Raw genomic sequence first — 20,275 nt, forward strand, 5'->3', positions numbered from 1 at the left:
TAATAGCCAAATTGTTCCCATACGCATAATGTGATCATTTGAATGAAGAATGTTACAGAGGAGGGGGGGAGGAAGGGAGGGAGGGAGAGAGCGCAAGCGTGTACCAGCCAGCGTCTTGGGCATGTGAACTCTTGGTTCCAAGTTGATGGCACAGTTTGAGGAGGATTAGGAGGTCTGGCCTTGCTGAAAGAAGTATGTTACTGGGGCCAAGCTTTGAGAGCTAAAGGCCTCACCCTACTCCCAGTTCGTTCTCTTTGCTTCATCTGTGGTTCAAGATATAAGCCATTGCTTTTCTGCTCCTGCCGCCATGTTTAACTCTTATCCCTATGGATCTATTTTAGCCAAATAAAGTCTTCTTTCTATAAACTGCCTTGGTCATGATGTTTGATCATAGCAATGGACAAGTAATTAATATACCTATGCACCCTCACTACCACAAAACTGCCTAAAAAGATAAAATTAAAAAAAAAAAAAGAAGAAGGAATTTGTTTCATTGTGGATTTTTGTGACTGGGGGAAGGGGTACACATGTGTATGCATGGGCATGTGGAGGTAAGAGGACAATTTTGGTTATCACTCTCAGGTACCAGCTACCTTGTTTATTGAAACAGGGTCTGTTGTCTGGAACTGGCCAGTGAACCTCAGAAATCTGCCTGTGTCTGCTTTCCCAGCTCTGTCATTACAACCTAGATTTTTTTTTTTAAGTGCACAGAGCACTTTACAACTGAGCAGTATTGTAGTGTCAGGTTGCTGATACAGTACTCAGTTTGCTCAAACACTAGTCTAGATGTCAGTGTGAAGGATATTCTGTGAATGTGATTAGCATTTATAGTCAGATGCATTAAGTAAAGGAGTTACTCTCAATGACAGATCGAGCCTCAATCAGTTGAAGGCCCAAAAAGCAAAAAATGAAGTTTCTCAAATAAGAAATTTTGCCTTATGATCTTAAAATAAAAATCTTAGATATAAATTTCGGGCTCAAATGATAATTTCAGTTATTGATGAGTTTATAGACTGATGGCTTTATAGATTTTGAATTTTCCATGTCCCATAACCATACAAACCAATTCTTAAAACTCTTCTCTCTCTCCTTTCATATATACATATATTTATATGCATGATATGTACATATAGGCTGTACTCAGTAATAAAACTCGGTTTCTTTCATGAATTGCAAAATAGTTGGAGTACTGCCAAAGGAAGAACCACCTCTCCTGTCAAAAAGGGAAATTTTTATTTTAAGAAACTGTGGAGTTAAAGGCTTGAATTATTTAAAACAAAAACAAAAACAACAACAATAAAAAAAAAAACCAACACCCTCAATTTGATGATTAGTTTTAAATGAAAACAGGGGCATCATCTCCTGGAATAACACAACATACACATATAACAGCATCGTCTTTAAATTGAGAAGTAGCCCTGGTTCTACAAATAAAGGCACATCTCACTAGCTTAGTTTTATAATGCTTTGAGGGTCATATATTACTAGTAAAAATTATCATTTTTGAGTTGCACAAGGCTATAATCAGCAACATCAGCTAATAAAAAGTTTAAATATTCATAGAATAAGGATAACACATGTGTAACCTAGTAAACACAAAGAAATGTAGTCAAAATAAAGCTTTAACAATTAGTTCTTAAGTAATTTGCATTTTAAATTCTCGTTTAATGAATGTCTTGTGTTTTTCTGGCCTGTTGGACTTATCAGCTGCTTTCACACTAACACCTCACTGCCAGTTTAGCCTAAAGGATAGACAGATTTTCCTTCCTTCGTTAAGCTTATGTTCCCTTTTCTTGTGTGTTTAGTCAAGGCTTAAGCTTTATTCCTGGGAAGCCCTTGAGTTAGAAGTGTCTCAGAAGTGATGGGCATGGTGGTGCACGCCTTTAATCCCAGCACTCGGGAGGCAGAGGCAGGTGGATCGCTGTGAGTTCGAGGTTAGCCTGGTCTACAAAGCAAGTCCGGGACACCAAGGCTATACAGAGAAACCCTGTCTCAAAAACAAAACAAAACAAAATGTCTCGGAAGCCTGGCCAGCCACTCATCCACTGGGCCATCCCTGGGGCTGTTCTTTAGTCGGTACTGGCAGAGACAGTACTCAACAGGAGGTCGCTATGTTCAGCTGGAGACAGCAGCTCTGCCAGCAAAGTGCCCAGGTAAGAGTTTTACACAAGCTATCTCACGGACATGGGAGCCAGGTAGTGATTTCGAGGCAGGAAGGAGGAGCTAGTCTGTCAGCGTCAACCTCACCTCTGCAGATCTAAGCTTCCCATCGAAGCTAAGTGGAGATCCGGCACGAACTTGCCCTCAGGCAGCAGGAAGGCGGGCCCAACCAAGGGAGAAAGCTCCGCGGGAGGAGGAGTGGCCGAAGAGCGGGGAGGATGCTTCCTGCCAGCCCCTCCACGGGAGGCGAGGCCCTCGGGGCTCCCGCTGGAAGCCCTGCAGCCACGTGCCAGCTCCGCCGTCGGAGCCCATGCCCTGCGCGCGGCTGGAGGCAGGAACCGGCCACGCGCACCCGCTGTGGTGGGCGGGTCCTAGGGAAGCCCCGCCCCCGGGGCGCGCGCATTGGTCCCGAGCGGCGGCCGGGCCACTCCCAACCATCGCCCCTCCCCTCTTCCGGGCCTCGAGCCCCCCGCGCGCTGCGTCGGGACCGCGCTCGCTCTCCTGGCCGCGCGCTCCGCCGTCCGCCAGTCTGTCTGGTCTGCGCGCGCTCGGCGGCGGCGGCGGCCCGACGACGCAGCAGCTGCGCTCGCGCTCGACTCCCCGGCCACGGAACGCGATCGCGGCCGGCGAGGGTGCAGCAGCCCCGGAGCGGCGGCGGTGAGGAGAGCGGCCCTGGCGGGGAGGGATGGAGGGGGGTGGGCGCGGCGGCGGGGAAGCGAGCCGGCCTAGGATCGGGCGGACGCGGTGGGGAGCCCCAGGGCATCGGGGAGGGAGGTTAGGACGCGCCCGCCGCCACGTCGAAAGCGGAGCGGCCGAGGGGATGCGCGGCGGCCGCGGGTCCTCGGTGGGGAGGCGACGCCTCCTCGGGCGCGTGCCACGTCGCCTACCGCCTCCGGGTAGGCGACAGCCGGCGTCGGACCGGCGCGCGGCGGGCTGGGGGCGAGCCGGCTTGCACAGGTTGGACCCGGCGCGCAGGCCGTCGTCCCCGTTGGAGTGTCGGGGCTCTCAACCCGAGCCTCGATCCGGCCGCATCTGGATCCCGCTGGCCAACGCCGCCCCGGGCGGTCAGGGCCGCTTGCGGAGACCACGCTTGCCGCCCCCTCCACCTTGGCCGCGTCCACCTGGAGAAACACGCGTTTCTAGGAATTGCGACTAGCTCTTCGTTACCAGGGAAGGGAGAACTACGAAGTTATAAACTCTTAAAAGACCGGGCTTGTGAAACAAAGTAGAAGTTGAGGAGCAGCCGCCCGCGGTGACTAGGTCCCGGGGTGACGTCACCAAGCGGTGTTTAAAATGGGAGCTTTGGGGGGGAGTGTGGGTGGCACTAGATGCCTATGGTCTAATGGGTGCCCCCTGTGATGATCTCCCCCCCTCCCGCACTTTAGACCTCCTTCTTTTTGCCTTGGGTACTCTTGGAACACCGAAAAGAGAGGGTTAATTTTTCAGCTATTTCCAGTCATCATTCCTTCAAAGAGAAAAATAAATAAGTCCGTATGACTCATCTTCTGTTACAAACCAAAAGCAACCACTAAGTGGTTCTTTCCTTCCTTTATTTTTTGATATGAAATTGAGCAAACAAAGGCAAATCCCCAAACTGTTGTGTAGTACATATTGGCCGAATTGATGAATGAGAATGATCTAGGAAGCGCGGTACATTTCTTTAGTGTGAGTCTTTTTATTTTGTTTGGAGACGAGCTTATGCAGTTCCATCGGCAACTTTCTTCCCAGACTGTGTATTCAATTCCAGTGGGCTTTCTGTCCCAGCGTAAGGTGCTATAGGTAATATAAGTGAGGCTACGTAAAGTGGGAACCGCCTCAACGTCTTTTCAGGTGGAGGAAGGTTGCATAGCACTTGCAGTAGGCGGAAGTCCCTGTTGTTGAGTGAGAGTTCAGCCCGCCTTGATAGCAGTAGAAGGTGAATTTGGCATTCTAAGACTCTAAAGAGGAAAGTTTAGGTATCTTCCTATCCAGGATCAGAGTGAGTAGTACGGCTGCTAGGACAAATCTCAGATAACTATATAGAATTTGTTTCACAGTGAGGTCCCTTGTTTGCACACAAAGTAAAGGAATCACATTAGACAAGAAACTTAAAAGAGCAGTTTGAGAAAAGAAAGCTTAAAAAAAAACAGGTGTGTCTGTCTCTCTCTCTCTCTCTTCCTCCTCCTCTTCCTCCTCCTCCTCCTCTTCCTCCTCCTTCTTCTTCTCTCTCTCTCTCTCTCTCTCTCTCTCTCTCCCTCCCTCCCTCTCTCCCTCCCTCCCTCCCTCTCTCTCTCTCTCTCCCTCTCCCCCCCCTTCTTTTTGGTAAGAACAGACTATTGTTAAGCTAGTTCACTGTTAACAATCAATACAGTTGGGCCTGTCAGTGGCGTCTAGAAAGATGACCTTACTTAATAAATGCTGCATCTGAATATCTCCAAGTTTCATCAGCCAAATGAATGAGCTCATCTCAAAACATATATATTCAAAACAACCCCTGAACAGGCTTTGTGGATTAATCAATGATAAATCAGATTTTTCTATTTTAAGAGTCCTTTGATGCAGTTCCAAAATGTAACTAATTAATTCATTTAATTTTTCTCTGAGTGATCTTGAATTGATGTTCTGTTGAGTGGGTTTTAATAATCGCTACTTTTTGTCTTAGCTTTTTAGGAAAGAGTATGTACAAAAAGCTCAGGGCTGAAAAACTTAATGTGCAACAAACAGTTTAATTGAAGTGTAACTGACACATACAATTCATCCTTTTAAAATAAACAATTACCTGCTCAGTATAGTGGAGTTGAAAAGCTAGGACAGTACTCAAGTTTTAGAAAAATAACCTTAGACTTACTAGAATTTATCCTCCTGTTCCTACACTCTTCCTACCTCTAGGCTACGCAGTCAGTTTTCTACCTGTATAGACTTACCTGTTCTGTACATTGTGTATGAAGGAAATCTCAATATGTGGTATTGTATGTTGCCTCTGTGCCTTCGCGTGCTGTGTTTAAGGTTCTCCCATCTTGTAGCGTTTGTTTCTACTCCATTCCTTGTAGTTGCCAATTCTATAGTTCATGTATAGCATACTTCATTTGTCCATCCATCGTTCATTTGAAGTGCTTCCGCTGCACGGCTGGTGTGACATAACTGTACACGTTTTTGTGTTGGGAAATATGGTTTGGAGCTCTTGGGCTCATAGTAGAATTAGTAGAATCTCATAGCTGTTTAACCTTTTGGGAGAATTGCAAAATTTCTCCAAAGTGGAGCTATAGGACTAGATTTTAAAGATTTCTTTTTTTTTTAACTTTTCCTTTTTATATGTATGAGTGTTCTGCCTGCCTGTGTGTATGGCCACCGCCTGGTGCCTGGTGCCCTTACAGATCAGAGGTGGGCCCGCTGGAACTGCAGTTACAGGTGGTTATCAACTACCATGTGGGTTATGGGAGCTAAACTGAAATCCTGGGCGAGAGTAGCAAGTGGAGCCATCTTTCCAGCCCTCAGGGCTAGGTTTTAAATTTCAACTCCTTTCACAGAATTTTAAATTTTAGTTAGAATTTGACTTATTTAGTAAAGACCTGTGTAGTAGTTATTACAGTAGTTCCTTTTGAGTGGCATCTGATTGTGTTTTAGGAGCGGCACAGTGTGCTCTTACTGAACTACTTAAAGCAAAGTAGTAAGAATCCCAGGGGTAGTACCTAATAGGTCTCTGAGGACTAAAAACCATTAGTGATAATTAGAGGCGATGACATACCACATAAAACTGAAAGGAGATGGGGGTCAGCTGGAAGGGGGCATATTTTACCCAACTTTTATTTTCTAGTTTTTATGTGTGTGTATGAAGTTTTTGTTGTTGCTCTTGTTTGGATCTGTGTTTTTTAAGAAAACTTTTAATTTTTACAGGGAAAAATGAAGAACGAAATTGCCGCTGTTGTCTTCTTTTTCACAAGGCTGGTTCGAAAACATGATAAATTGAAGAAAGAAGCAGTTGAGAGGTTTGCGGAGAAATTGACTCAGATACTTCAAGAGAAATATAAAAATCACTGGTATCCAGAAAAACCATCAAAAGGACAGGCGTACAGGTAAAGAATTAGACTGGCCAGTTGAATTGGACTAAGTGAAGATTGGTTTGTGTAATGGCTTTACAAGGCTAGTGGGGTGAAGGATGTTTAGAACATGCCTATTGTGATTTTTATGTGCACATACAAAACCCTGCATGGTATTTTCTTCTTGTTCATTTTAAAGTACAAGTACTTGTTGATGGAGTCCTGCAGTTTAGCCTTGAGGCCAGAGCTGTAACTCACCATTTAGTTTCTTGTGGGTCGTCTGCCTCCTACTGAAGTGCGTTTGTTGTTATTGTGGTTCTTAGAGTTTTTCACACATCTTTAGGATACTAATTTCTCCAAAATGAATGTGGTAATTAAGAGTTGAGGGAAGTAGTCCTTTTGTGTCCAAAGGTAATGTCCATGCTGCATGTTGTTTTGAAGAGGGCAGTGGTGCACACCTTTAGTCCCAGCACTCAGGAGGCAGGGGCAGGCAGATTCCTATGTTTGAGGCCAACCAGGTTTTCAGAGTGAGTTCCAAGACAGCCAGGGCTATATAGATTAAACCCTGTCTCGAAAAACCAGAGAAGAGACCATGGTAAGGTAAAATAATCAGGCAGAGCCAGGCATACATACTGGCATGAGCCTTTAGTTCTTGCACTCTGGGGCAGAGGCTGGAGGATTTCTGTGATTTTTTTGAGGCTAGCCTGGTTTACGTAGTGAGTTCCGTGACACTCAGAGCTATGTAGAAAGACTCTGTCTCAATAACCAAACAGAAAAAGATAATTAGACTAACTAACATGTTCTTGGCCTTTAGAGTGATGATGTTATTTATGAGGTCTTCTTTGTGGTGTAAGCCAGTTGAAGGTAACTCAACTATGTACCTCAAATGGTAGGTAAATACTGGCTTGTGGAGTTTAAAATCAAGCCTTGAATGACTCCAGATTTTCATGAGCTTGTACATGCCACAGATTCTGCACTTAGAAGGAAGAGAGGACTGCAGCTGACTTGTATTTTGACTTGTAACTTAAAGAAGAGCATGCTGTTAAAGGAAAGCAGACTCTAAGCTGTATAAAAAAAACAATGCATGCCCTGACATTCTCACTTTGGTACAGATATATCTACTGAGAAGCCAAAGAGGCCATTTCCTAAGCTAGCTGTCATACTAAAATGAGGATGGTAGACGTGCCTCCAAATTTAACATGAAACACTGGTTAACTTGTGACAGCTACAGAAATTCTGTTTTATTTGTGCATGCTGTTATCGTTGCTGTTTGTTACACAATACTTCTCTACTTTATTAGAAAAAGATTTTTTTTGTTGTTTAGCGCCTAAAAGTATAGGACTGTTTGAGAAATCTAAGACTGAAGTAGAAATATAATTTTGTTGTTTCTCATTTGCTTAAAACCTGTTGAGGTGTAGTATTCTAAAGACAAGGAATAAACCAAGGTAATTTCTGTATTTTTTCATAATTTTTACCCAAAATGTTCCAGTAAGTCAGTCAATATTATGAATATAAGTATACAGGTAGCTGTTAGTTTAGGCTTAAGTAGTTTTTTAGCTCCTCATTTAACTGTCCTTTTTTTCCCTATACATCTTCATTGTTAGTAGTGAACAGCTTTTGTGAGTTAGAACTCTTGAGGCTTTTTACACATGTCTAAGTCATGTTGGGTAGACCTTTTGGAAGTGCCAAGCTACTGAAAAACAGAAGCACTGTCAAGTAAACACAGCAAGGTCAGAGAGCATACCATTTCTTTTTCATTCATTTTAAAACCTTGACAAAAAGTTAAATAGACTAAATTAGCATGTAATCAGAAGCATCACTGAGTCATTTTGAACTTTTTTTTTTTAAGTAAAAATCTATTAGACTTTGGTAGATTGGAAACAATTTTATACAAATGTGATATTTGTAGAAGACAGTTTGGCATTATAAGATCTGTAAAACATATGCATATTTTGAACATTAAGTCTCAGAGTCTTATCTGGAAACATAATCAGAAATACAGACAAGTATGGATGAATACAGAAGTCTCTTACATGTTATAATTGCAAAAAAAATTAAAAGAACCATCAGCGTTAAGTACAGTACCATTTACATGCAACTTTTATAATCTTGCATTTGAAGAACAGTTAATAGAAAAGTAGTTCCAGTATGTAGGGTTTTAGAAAGCCAGCATATTTCTGTGATGTGTCTAAAGTAGCAAAAATAAATAAGTTACATATCTGACTTTAAGGCTTAGTGTCTTGAATACTTTCATGGTGAATACGGTGTGTAAAAAATGAAGAGCTCCACAGTTGTAACTGCTTTTGATGGCTGTGATGCATTAGAATTGAATTACCCTATATAACATTAGAATCTATAGGGTAGGTCAAAAGCTCAAGAACATCATATATATACTTTTTATGCAATAAATATTTTATATACAGTAAAAATAATTTTTACTTTGATTTTGCTAGTTTTACTACTGCCATTAAGAAATGATAGGAAACTATGGCTGAGCTTTGGTAAACATAGGTTTTGTATGCTGTAGATCTAATGTTGATCGTACACATTAGGCAAGCACATTATTTCTGAACTTCTAAAACTTCTAAACTATCCATGAACTTTGGGGTGGATGGCCTGGATTTGACGTCTAGATTCACAGGTCTGTGATACCGGACATGTTGCTGGACTGCCTCCTTTCTCCCTTACAAGGTGAAAATAATATGTAGCTCATGAAATAAAAAGTTAATAGGGAACTGTCTATTGCATAGTACATGGTTAAAAAGAATTACTACATTTTAGAAACATTATTAATTGTCTTTCTTTTTTTTTTTTTTTTCCCCCTCTTTTCTTTTTTGATTTTTCGAGACAGGATTTCTCCATGTACCCTTAGGTGTCCTAGACTCACTTTGGAGACCAGGCTGACCTTAAAATCCCAGAGATCCGCCTGCCTCTGCCTCCTGAGTGCTGGGATTAAAGGCGTGCACCACCACTGCCTGGCTCTAGTTATTGTCTTATGAGAACTTTTTCCAATGAAGATTAAAATGAGCTAATGAAACGATGTAACTTTAAAAAGGAAATATCACATTAGTAGTATTCCAGTAATTGCAACACTGGTTGAGAAGTATTGTTGGTTACAGATTTATAGCTCTTATTATTGGGTGCTTGAGACTGAACCCAGGAAAATAGAAACTCAAGACAATTGCAGTACCACTCAGCTATATCCACTATATCCTAAATAGCCCATTAGAGTTGATAGTCTCTATCAGTTGTTCCCCCAAAACTGTCAAGAGGTCCAGGTATACATCTTGCTCTCTCTGCTTATTTGATGTATATGTGCAGGCTCGTAGTCTCTGATAAATTAGGGGATGGATAATTACTCTGGGCTCACACAGGTATCTTCTGATTTGACCAGGCTAAGCAGCCTTCATGTTGCCTTTCTTGCCTGAATTTCATACTTAGAAATCTCCATTTATGGTAGAGGTTCAATTACAGCTATTATTCTGTTTTGTTGTAGATGCATTCGTGTCAATAAGTTTCAGAGAGTTGATCCCGATGTCCTGAAAGCCTGTGAGAACAGCTGCATCTTGTACAGTGACCTGGGCTTGCCAAAGGAACTTACACTGTGGGTGGACCCATGCGAGGTGTGCTGCCGGTGAGTCTTCATGTTTAGCGGCTGAACTGATTTTACCAAATTTCCCATGTCTATAGCAAGGAGCTGGTGGTTTGGTGTTCTCAGAAGAGGTTTATAAAATTACCCCCTTAAAGTGATGGTGAAGAGCTGGTGAATATTTTATCCCATGAAAAACTCAGAAGCACATTTTCCTAGAACTTTGCCAAGGATTTTATTGTACACCAAGAGGTAGAATGTAAAACTTACGTGCCTAGTCCTTTATTCATATGACACACAGCTTTCTTCAAATTATGAGAAGCTGATTCCAAATAAAGCAGCATGGTGGCCTTTAGTTGGTCTCCATCTCTGCCTCTTATTTCTGTTTTTAGGTAGCTTTGTTGCATTTTAAAGATTCTATTTTCATAATAGAAATGCTTCTCTTACCTCAAACAACTATAAAAGGGTGAAATCTATTTAAACTTCTAATAAAAACATTATGTATCTTAGGCACTTGTGGGTTTTCAAAAATTAAGGCAGACTTTTTTACATAGTTCACAGGGTAGTAAGGGAGGTGAAATAGTAAGCAAATTACCACATAGTATTATTTGTACCAAATTAGAAATCTACAAAATAGAGGTGAAGCTGACACAGGGAAAAAGACAATTGTTTAGGTGTTGCTTAAGCTGCTGTGTGAAGGTTGAAGGTTGTCACTAGGTAACAAGATAGGGAAGATGTTTTCACCAGGAAGAATAAACAGGATAAACGTAGCATGAACTCCCAAAGAACTTCTCTTTGTTTTGAGGTTGCAATTCTCTTGGCCCCTCTATTGATTACAGTGAAGTTGCTTTTTTTTTTTTTTAATGAATCTACCTGTATGCTATAGAGATGGTCACAGCCTTTAACTTCATCTGTAATGAAGACAAGTAATGCTCAAACACACAAAACCCATGCATAATCTTCTAAATTTTACCAGGAAAACCCCTGATGAGCTTGATTTGCCAGCACTTAATATAAAGTACTTTTACTTTGGGAAGTTTTATGGGGAGGTACAAGTTTATGAAAGTGGAACTTCTTCAATGTTTTTGTTTTGTTTGAGGAAAAAAGAAAACTAAGCTATGTTGAATTTTGATCAGAGATAGTCAAACCATTTTTAGATTGTGTTCAGTGTTTGGCTGGAGAGATGGCTCAGTTGGTTAAGAACACTGGCTACACCCAGGCGTGGTGGGGCACAGGCCTTTAATCCCAGCACTCAGGGAGGCAGAAGCAGGCAGATCTCTGAGTTAAAGGCCAGCCTGGTCTCCAAAGTAAGTCCAAAACTGTGAAGATTGCACAGAGAAACCTTGTCTTGAAAAAAACAAAACAAAACAAAGACACTGGCAGCTCTTTCAGAGAACCTGGGTTCAATTCCCGGCAACCACATGACAGGTCACATCTGTCTGTAACACTAGTTCCTAGGGATGCAACACACACAGATTTATGTTTAGGGAAAGCACCAATAAAAATTAAAGATAAATAAAGAGATATAAATAAGGGAGCTGCAGAGATGGCTCAGTGGTTAAGAGCACTGTCTATTCTTGAGTTCAATTCTCAGCAACCACACTGTAACTCACAACTACCTATAATTTACCTGATGCCCTCTTCTGGCATGCAGGTGTACATGCAGATAGAGCACTTACATACATAAAAATAAATCTTAAAAAAAAAAAGTCAAACATTCTCAAAAAAAGAAATACAAATATTTTTATTTATAAATTAATAAATAATGAAATAAAGAAAAGTAAAAACAAAAAAATAAAGATAAATAAATCATTTTTAAAAACCAACTCAGTGTTACTTTAGTGTTAAACTTAGAGGACTTTATCCATTGAAATCCTGCTGAAACTCTCAGTTTACAAGAAATAAAGAAGTGACTAGCACAGTGCTACTGTGTTGAATCCAATCCTCCCAATCTTTTTAAATACTTGTGATTTGAGTCAGTACTGATATAGAATCACTTAGAGATTTCTTCGGAATAATCTTACTTCGCAGGATCCTGTGTGTGACTGGCATAAACCCCAGTATTTGAGCTTCTTAATGGCTTGTTATTTCTTTCAGTGTCTTTCCATTAAGATCTATACATCCTAAATACTCGACATATTTCTCACACAAGATACATTGTGTATCCGTGTTTTGCCTGAATAGCTGTTTGTGCACCCTGTGCACGTCTGGTGCCTGAGAAGGCCAGAACAGGACAAATGGGACCTTGGAACTGGAAGCACAGATAATTTTAAGCCTGTGGGTCTTGGGAATTGAACCCAAGTTCTCTGGAAGAGCAGCAATTGATCTGAACTGCTGAGCCATCTCCAACCCATACATCATCATCATCATTTCTTCCTCCTCCTCCTCTTCATCATCATCCTCCTCTTTTTTGTTTGGTTTGGTTTCGTTTTTGTTTTTAAAAGGCAAGGCCTCTCTTGCCCTGGCTGCCCTCAAATTCACAGAGATCTACTGCCTCTGAGATAGAATTCTTACAGGGCTTCTTATAAAGGTTTTCCATTGGAATGGGCAGATCCTCACACTCCTAACCTGATTGTACTATGAACAACATCTTCTCATAGCACTGTGTAAGTTCTGTGATGTGAGGCAAATAGTAGCCAGTACCAACTTTTTCCTCTCTACACACTATATTACCATAGCCATAGCTATGTAAGTTAATAGAGAGCACTGAGGTAAGGAAATGTGGTTTTGAACCCAAATTTAAAAGATAACCATTCTGGAAATTAGAACAATGCTCATATAGTCTACTGTATATAATTGAGAAATATCATTCCATCTTCAAAAACAGTGACTGAGAAAATTATTAAGAGTATGTAGCACACATGTAGGGTAGCTCACAACCGAACTTAGGATGCTTCTGGCATTCAAGGATAACAGCATTCAATATGTACATATCCACAAGTACAAACTTTAAAAAATAAGCCATTGGTATATTTTAAACCACAATGCTGTAATAAAACTTGAGATGTATTTAGACAGAACAGTCTTCCCTGTCATATAGACTATAGAAACTCTAAGAATAGCTGACATCTAAATCTGTTCAATATTATTTCACAACTTTTTTGTAATGTCTACAGTGTTTTTTAAAAGGAACATTAGGTAAAATGGTTTGTTTCATAGTAACTAAGTTAGCCTTGATGTTTTAGCAATACATCATTGAGAATGGAAAGTTTAAAAGTTGTATATTAAATCTTCTATTCTTAATATTTCAGTAATATAGTCAGTAGTCATTTAACATGAAGCCTTCATCCCAAAGCACTACAAAGGCAGAGATGTGCAAACTAATTTATTATCAAGGAGATCTAAGTTAATACAGCAGATCCTTCCATTATTGTATACCTGCCTTTGTTTTAAATTTCTGTTTCTACAAATAAAGTAGTTTGTTTTCTAGTTTGTTCCTTGCCTTCTATTTTCCCTGACTTTTAACTCCCATTAGTGGACAAAGATGAAGATATACTACATGTATTCTGTGTTATGCGTAACTCACTCAAAGTACTAGGCATTTTGAGTTAGGAATTGCTGGGTGAGCTGGATAGATGGCTCTGAAGTTGAGAGTACCTCTGGATTCCCTATCCACTGGATAGGAAACGAAGACAGAAAGAGATTAGGTGCTTTGCATTTGGTCACACTAGCTTAAAGACTCATGGCTCTCCTATCTTGGCCTACGACTTGCCTCTTTAAAATATTATTGTTGTTGTTTTCTTTTCAAGAACAGGGTTTCTCTGTGTAGCCTTGGCTGTCCTGGACTTGCTATGTAGACCATGCTGCCCTCAAACTCAGAGCTATCTGCCTGTCTCTGCATCTGGAGTGCTGGGATAACAGGGATGCACAACCATACTTCACTTCTTAATACCATGATAAACAAGTTCCTGTTTCTGATCGTTGGTAATACTACCTTAAAATTTTTAGCCATTCTAATAAGTATCATGGTTTAAATTTATGTATTTTCCTAGTGATCAATGATAGAAGGTGTCTTTTAGAGTAGTTATTTGTCCTGTGTGTTTATGTATATTAATATGTTTGTCTTGCATATTTTAATGCGAATGTCTTTTAAATTACATTTTCAAATTTGTGTATACATTGTATGTCACAGTATGTGTTTGGGAGCTTAGGGCTACCAACCCCGGCACCTCCACTGATGTGTGTCCCAGGGATTGAAGGTAGGTCATCAGACTTAATGGCAAGTGCCTTATCTATTGAGCCATCTCACCAGCTACATTGTCTTCTACTTCATGAGTATTGAAAGTTGCTTTTTGTGGGTGAGGAAGAAGGACGGATCTAGGAGGAATTGAGGGAGGTGAAACTATAATCTGAATATATTAAATGAAGAAAACTTTTACTAAAAAAAAGAAAAATTAGAAAATAAACTTATTTATTTATTTATTTATTGTATATGAGCACTTTATCTGCAGAATAGGGCATCAGATCACATTACAAATGGTTGTGAGCCATCATTTGGTTTCTAGGAATTGAACTCAGGACCTCTGGAAGATCAACCAGCACTCTTAACCACTGAGCCATCTCTCCAGCCCTAGAAAATAAACTTGTGAAGGGACATTGCTTTTCTAAAACTGTATTATTATGTTTCTGTTTTATAAACATTTCCTCACAGTTGGTAACTTTTATTCTTTTATTCTAACAGTATCTTTTGAGGAGTAAAATATTTTACTTTTCTCAAGTCCAGTTTGTCAGTTTGCTTTTTGTCTATAAATTAAATGTATCTAATTCAGGCTCTCAAGGAACATGTTATAGAGCTTTGACATTTAGCCCTACCATCCATTTTCAGTTGATTTTTATATAGTGTAGGTATGGATTGAAGTATTTTGGTGGTGGTTTTTAGTTTTGTGTGTACATATCTGTTTTAAAAATTGATCAGTTTTCCTAGAAATCTCAATAACATAATTGAAGCAAAAGTCCTTTACCATCCTCATCATTCTTCCCTTTAGTCTCAGTAATTGTCAGAAATCTTTTGTCTGTAAGTGTGGGATATTTCCAGGTGATTTTGGATAGTAACCATTTAGAAATACATTAGAAAACTCTTACTGTAAAGAAAATGTCACTGATACACACAAAACATAATCAAAAGGTACATCATTTGTGATGTACCGAACCTTTTTTTATTTGAAGTCAGTAGAGAAGAAAATAGCCACTCTTGTTTGTACTTCAATAGAGTAGCTGTAGGAAAATTACAACCTACTTGTGCTGTGGATATTAAATGTGCACAGTCCAGTTCTGGGATAGTTCCTTTATTGCCTTGGAACAGTGGCATGACCAGACCTGCTTAATTGTTTTTATAAACATGTCTTGCCTTTTATATGATTAGTATGTTTTTTATGGATACCTAGGTATGGAGAGAAAAACAATGCATTCATCGTTGCTAGCTTTGAAAATGAGGATGAGAACAAGGATGAGATCTCCAAGAAAGTTAGCAGGGCTCTCGATAAGGTGACCTCTGATTATCATTCAGGATCCTCCTCTTCAGATGAGGAAACAAGCAAGGAAGTGGAAGTGAAACCAAGTCCAGTGACTGCAGCACCAAGCCCTGTGTACCAGGTAAACACACAACACATCCTGTTACGGGCAGGAGCAGATTACAGGACAGCTCGTCTCACAGATGCTGCCTGGGGATCCTGTAGAATAGTCTGCATCTCAGCACTTGCCTCTTACAGTAATGGAAAGCTGCTTCTCTGAGGTTCAAATTGGCATTCTGAGTCACTTTATTAAAAGTGCACTCTATTCCTCGGTAACTAGGATAAAAAAATATATTTATATACGTGTGTATGTGTGTGTGTGTGTACATTTTTTTCACCAAGCCTTGACTTTTATTACTTTAAAAAGCTGCATACTTATTTTGCTTTCTGACTCTGCTTATGCCTCCAACACTTTGACAACAATTTTCTGCTCCTCAAAGAAAGCCCTCTTGATGCTGTCAGTGACACATTTGGCACATGTGGGACCACCATAGGCCCTACTGGTGTATTTCTTGGTCTTAGATAGTCTTATAAGGACTTTAGGCCTCACAACATGAACCCCTTGAGGTCTGCCTTGATACACACTGCATGCAGATTTAGGTGCTTTCCCAACCTTTTTGGTATATAGGCACCAGTAACTTTTTAGTCTTTAAATATTTCATTTATTTCTTTAGGTTAATTTTACTCTTCCCTTTTTTTATTATTAAAGAAATTTTACTGAATTACATTTTGGCTAGTTTTGTTTCTTTCTTTAAGGTAAAACCCAAAAGCTCTTCCCTTTTGTTCTAACCATGGAAGTATCTTAGAGCAAATGTGTTTACATTACAGATTATATCTGTGTATTAAGAACCATTTAATTACTTTCTAGAAATTTGATTAGGAATATTACTTAACAAAACACTTTTTGTCTTTCCTTGGATTGACAGGAAGAATAGTTATAAATATTACTGCATATTAGATGTATATGTCTTCCTTTTTGTAATACTTTTTTCTTTTGAGGGAAGGTTTCACTGTGTATCCTAAGTGGGCCAGAATCAGACTACGTAGATCAGACTGATCTTGGACTCACAGAGATCCACCTACCTCCTCTGCTTCCTGGGTACTAGGACTAAAGGCATGTGTAACCACATTCAGCAAAACTCTTTTTAAAAACTAATTTATTAAAATGACAAGAAAAAGCTGCTCACAGTGGTGTACCCCTTTAATCCTAGCACAAAGGGTGGCAGAGGCAGGTGGATTGCTGTGAGCTCAAGGCTAGCCTGGTCTACAAAGCAACTCCATGACAACCAAGGCTACAGAGAGAAAGAAACCTTGTCTTGAAAAACCAAACCAAACAAACAAAACCTTGCAAATAAAGACAATAAATATTTAACAGTATAAAATAGTAGAAGTGTGAATTCTTCCCTCTCTTTCCAGCCCCCTCTTTTGTGCCATTCCATGGAGTGTTCATCAATAGGCTTGTTTCGAAAAGTAGTTGCTTTCAGATTTTTCAAGTCTATGCCATAAATATTTAGGTCATTTTTCTCTCCATATGTTGTGACACATTACAAATTACCTTTATTGAATTTTGTGGAACTCATCTAAATGTGATGATTTCAACTCAGTTCAAGCAAGAATATAAGTCCCATTGACTACTCTTAATTCTTTGTAAGTAAATTGACCTCTAAGTTTAAAATCTATTTACATTTTCTTTTAAACCAATTGGCATTTATTTTTCCCCAGCACAAAAGAATATTAGAATAATAGATGTAGAAATTAAGGTATCTTACATGCTTTTTTGATAAACATTTCGCAGAGGGGAAAAAAAAATACTCTTGTCTAAGCCCTGTGTAGAAAGTCAATAGAGTTGTACTTTATAACTTTTCTGTCTGTTTATCTTGATTCTGATATTAATGGTTTTCTTCTCGTTTGGTTTGGTTTGGTAATTAGAGTAGTTTTTAAAGTATAGTCTAGAAACAAGTCCTTAACATATAGGTATAATGAAAATATACCTGCTATGATTGATCATTCATCTTCAAATTATTTATTTTGATGATAAGAATCTAAACAGGGCGAGGCATGGTGGTGCATGCCTTTAATCCCAGCACGTCTGAGGCACAGACAGGTATATTCTCTGTAAGTTCGAGGCCAACCTTGTCTACAAAGAACAGCCAGGGCTACACAGAGAAACCCGGTTTTGAAAACCACCCCCAAAAAAGAAAAAAAAAAAAAAGAATCTAAAAGAGGAATAATTGGTAAAGACACAAACATTCATAGTTCCTGTGGGGAGAGGGTCTTACAGTATTTCTAGAAAATACTCCTAGAGTCAGCTCTCAATTTTTCTCAGGTTCATCTATGAACTTAACCAAAACCCCCACAGTCCATTTCTGTTAACTAACAATATTGATTCTAAATTCTTAAAGAAATTTGAGGATTGCCATGAGTATGAAGTTATTCTATGCATCAGGATTACTGATAGTTTAAGGGTATAAAATATATCATTGGAACAAAAATAGAAACTCCAAAATAATTAACTTTTGTACATTTACCCCACTAACTACTCTCATAACAGAAGACTAGAACAATTAAGATGAAAGGTCTTGAATGGGTTCTAAAGTAAGGAAGAAAAAGGGCGACATGGGTCTAAGTGCTGCTTAGCAGCAAAACACCCCTCTCCTACTCCTCCCAAAAAAGGATTTGGAATGATCATATGCTCTACATGTAAGACAACTAATTTTTTAATGTTTTATATATATAAAGAAATATGGAGAATTGCCTTGAAAATGTCTCCCAAGGGTCACAAAAGAATTAATTTTTAATCAAAACTAAATATTTTTAGTCACCAAAAGAAAACATTAGAAAATGCATGACAAAATCACAGAAAGTATATGATCATTATACCCATGTGTTAAGGACTTGTTTTCAGAATATACTTAAAAAACAAAAAACCACTCCAAAAAAATCAATAGGCCTGGTGGAACAACAGGAAGATCACAAGGTCACAGCAAGCTTGGGCAAGTGAGAGCCTATCTCAAAATAAAAACTGGAGAAGGGAACTGGGAATACACCTCATTGGTACACCCTAGTATGCACAAGGCCCTAGGTTCTAGACTCAACATTGCAATAGTAATAATAGTAGTAGTGATAGTAGTAAAATACAAATAATCTCATCAAGAAATAGGCTGAAGTTATAAACTGTGCAAAATTGTAGATGGCCAGTAGGCACATAAAAAGGTATTGGATCTTGTTTGTCCTCCTAAGTATTAAGAAAATGAAAACATACATCCTGAAAGCCAAATGTAAAAACCTTCGGGTGTATATAGATATGTTCCCAGGTCCAAACATAGCATTTCCTTTTCAAAAGGTTTGTGTCATCGCCTCATCTGAATTAAATCCTCTACAGAATCCTTTTGTTGTTGTTTTTTATGTGCATCACTGTCTTCTTGCCTGCATGCATGTCTATGTGAGGGTGTCAGATCCCTTGGAACTGGATTACAGACAAGTTGTGAGCTGCCATGTGGGTGCTGGGAATTGAACTCTGGTCCTTTGGAAGAGCAGCCACAGCCATCTCTCCAGCCCCCCTCTACAGAATCTTAAAGAGAACACCTGACACTTGGAACAACAGAGTAGAACCAGAGACTGAAACTCACAATGCATAGTGTTCTAAGCAAAGAATTCTAAAACTACTGATGAGAATTTAAATAGTGTGACGTTGATGTCCCCTACCTGACTTACAGTGTAGTTTTAAGATTGCTGGACCCCAGCAGGCTCCCTCAGAATGATCTGGAAAGCTTTGTCAAAATACTTGGCCTGCTTCTGAGACTTCATTATTTTTTTCCTAGGCCTTGACTGGGGCATGAAAATTTGTGCTTCAAAGCTCCCTTAGTGACTTTTTGCCTAAATAACTATAGAAACTTCCCTAGTACTCCAAAACCTGGTGTGCCCTTAGGAGTTAGCATTCATTCTATGTTTGCATCTTTGATGCTTGGAAGATTTTTTTTTCTTCATTTATTTAAATTTTTTTCTTCACTTAGGAAATACACATAAGCTGTTCATGAGATGTGAGTTTTTCTTAACATATTTAAATATAACCATAGGTGCTGCTTAGTATCAAAACTTATTCTTAAGGTGAGTGCTAGGTTTCTGTTTAGTGAGCGGCCTGAAACTACTGAGTCTCTACTGAGAAAGTAGATCTTTTTCCTTTGAATATACTTACACTTTCTCTTTCCGCCAGATTTCAGAACTGATATTCCCACCTCTTCCAATGTGGCACCCACTGCCCAGAAAAAAACCAGGAACGTACCGAGGGAATGGCCATCAGACTCACTACCCTGCTCCTGTTCCATTTGGTTACCCAAATCCAGGAAGAAAGAATAAGCCGTACCGCCCAATTCCAGTGACATGGGTACCTCCTCCTGGGATGCACTGTGACCGGAATCACTGGATTAATCCTCACATGTTAGCGCCACACTAGCTCATTTTGATTGTGCTGATTGTCACATGGGTAGAAAGGAAGACTATACCTTACTATTATGCTAAAAGGTCATACTTGTAGTAAAGTTAGATGGACCAAACCATCAAACTTATTTTTATAGAAAAGCTATTGAGAATAATCTTTCTTAAAAATAGTATATACATATATATATATATATATGTATGTGTGTGTGTGTGTGTATATATATATATATATATATATATATATATATATATATATATATATATGCACTTTAGATATATTGAAATAGTTTAAGAAACTTTATTACAGTTAGTCAAGTGCCTGAGTTTTTAATATTGGACTTGAGTATTTATATATTGTGCATTGACTCTGTTGGATACAGAAACACTGTAGGAGTGGGTGATGTGTTCTAGCACCTTTGAGCATTTACTTTATGGAGAATAAGTTATTTATACACAAGGAAATCTATTTTATGTCATTATTTAGAAGAATTGCGTGAAATCATGTAGTTGCAAATAAAAAGTAGTTTGAGGCATGACAATGTGTGAGTTTTTTTTCTGTATAT

General features: G+C 39.3%; 1 protein-coding gene across 1 annotated transcript; it reads left to right on the forward strand.

The window, feature by feature from the left end:
- Positions 1 to 2,664: 2,664 nt before the first annotated feature.
- BTG3 (BTG anti-proliferation factor 3) lies at positions 2,665 to 20,251 on the forward strand. The gene is made up of 5 exons (XM_084801703.1): positions 2,665 to 2,817; positions 6,034 to 6,212; positions 9,673 to 9,810; positions 15,150 to 15,357; positions 19,489 to 20,251. The coding sequence occupies exons 2-5, from the start codon at positions 6,040 to 6,042 to the stop codon at positions 19,726 to 19,728; spliced, it is 759 nt and encodes a 252-aa protein (XP_084657829.1). The 5' UTR covers positions 2,665 to 2,817; positions 6,034 to 6,039; the 3' UTR covers positions 19,729 to 20,251.
- Positions 20,252 to 20,275: the final 24 nt, after the last annotated feature.

Source organism: Acomys minous (assembly GCF_964271855.1).
Source record: "Acomys minous genome assembly, chromosome: 11".
Taxonomy (NCBI): domain Eukaryota; kingdom Metazoa; phylum Chordata; class Mammalia; order Rodentia; family Muridae; genus Acomys; species Acomys minous.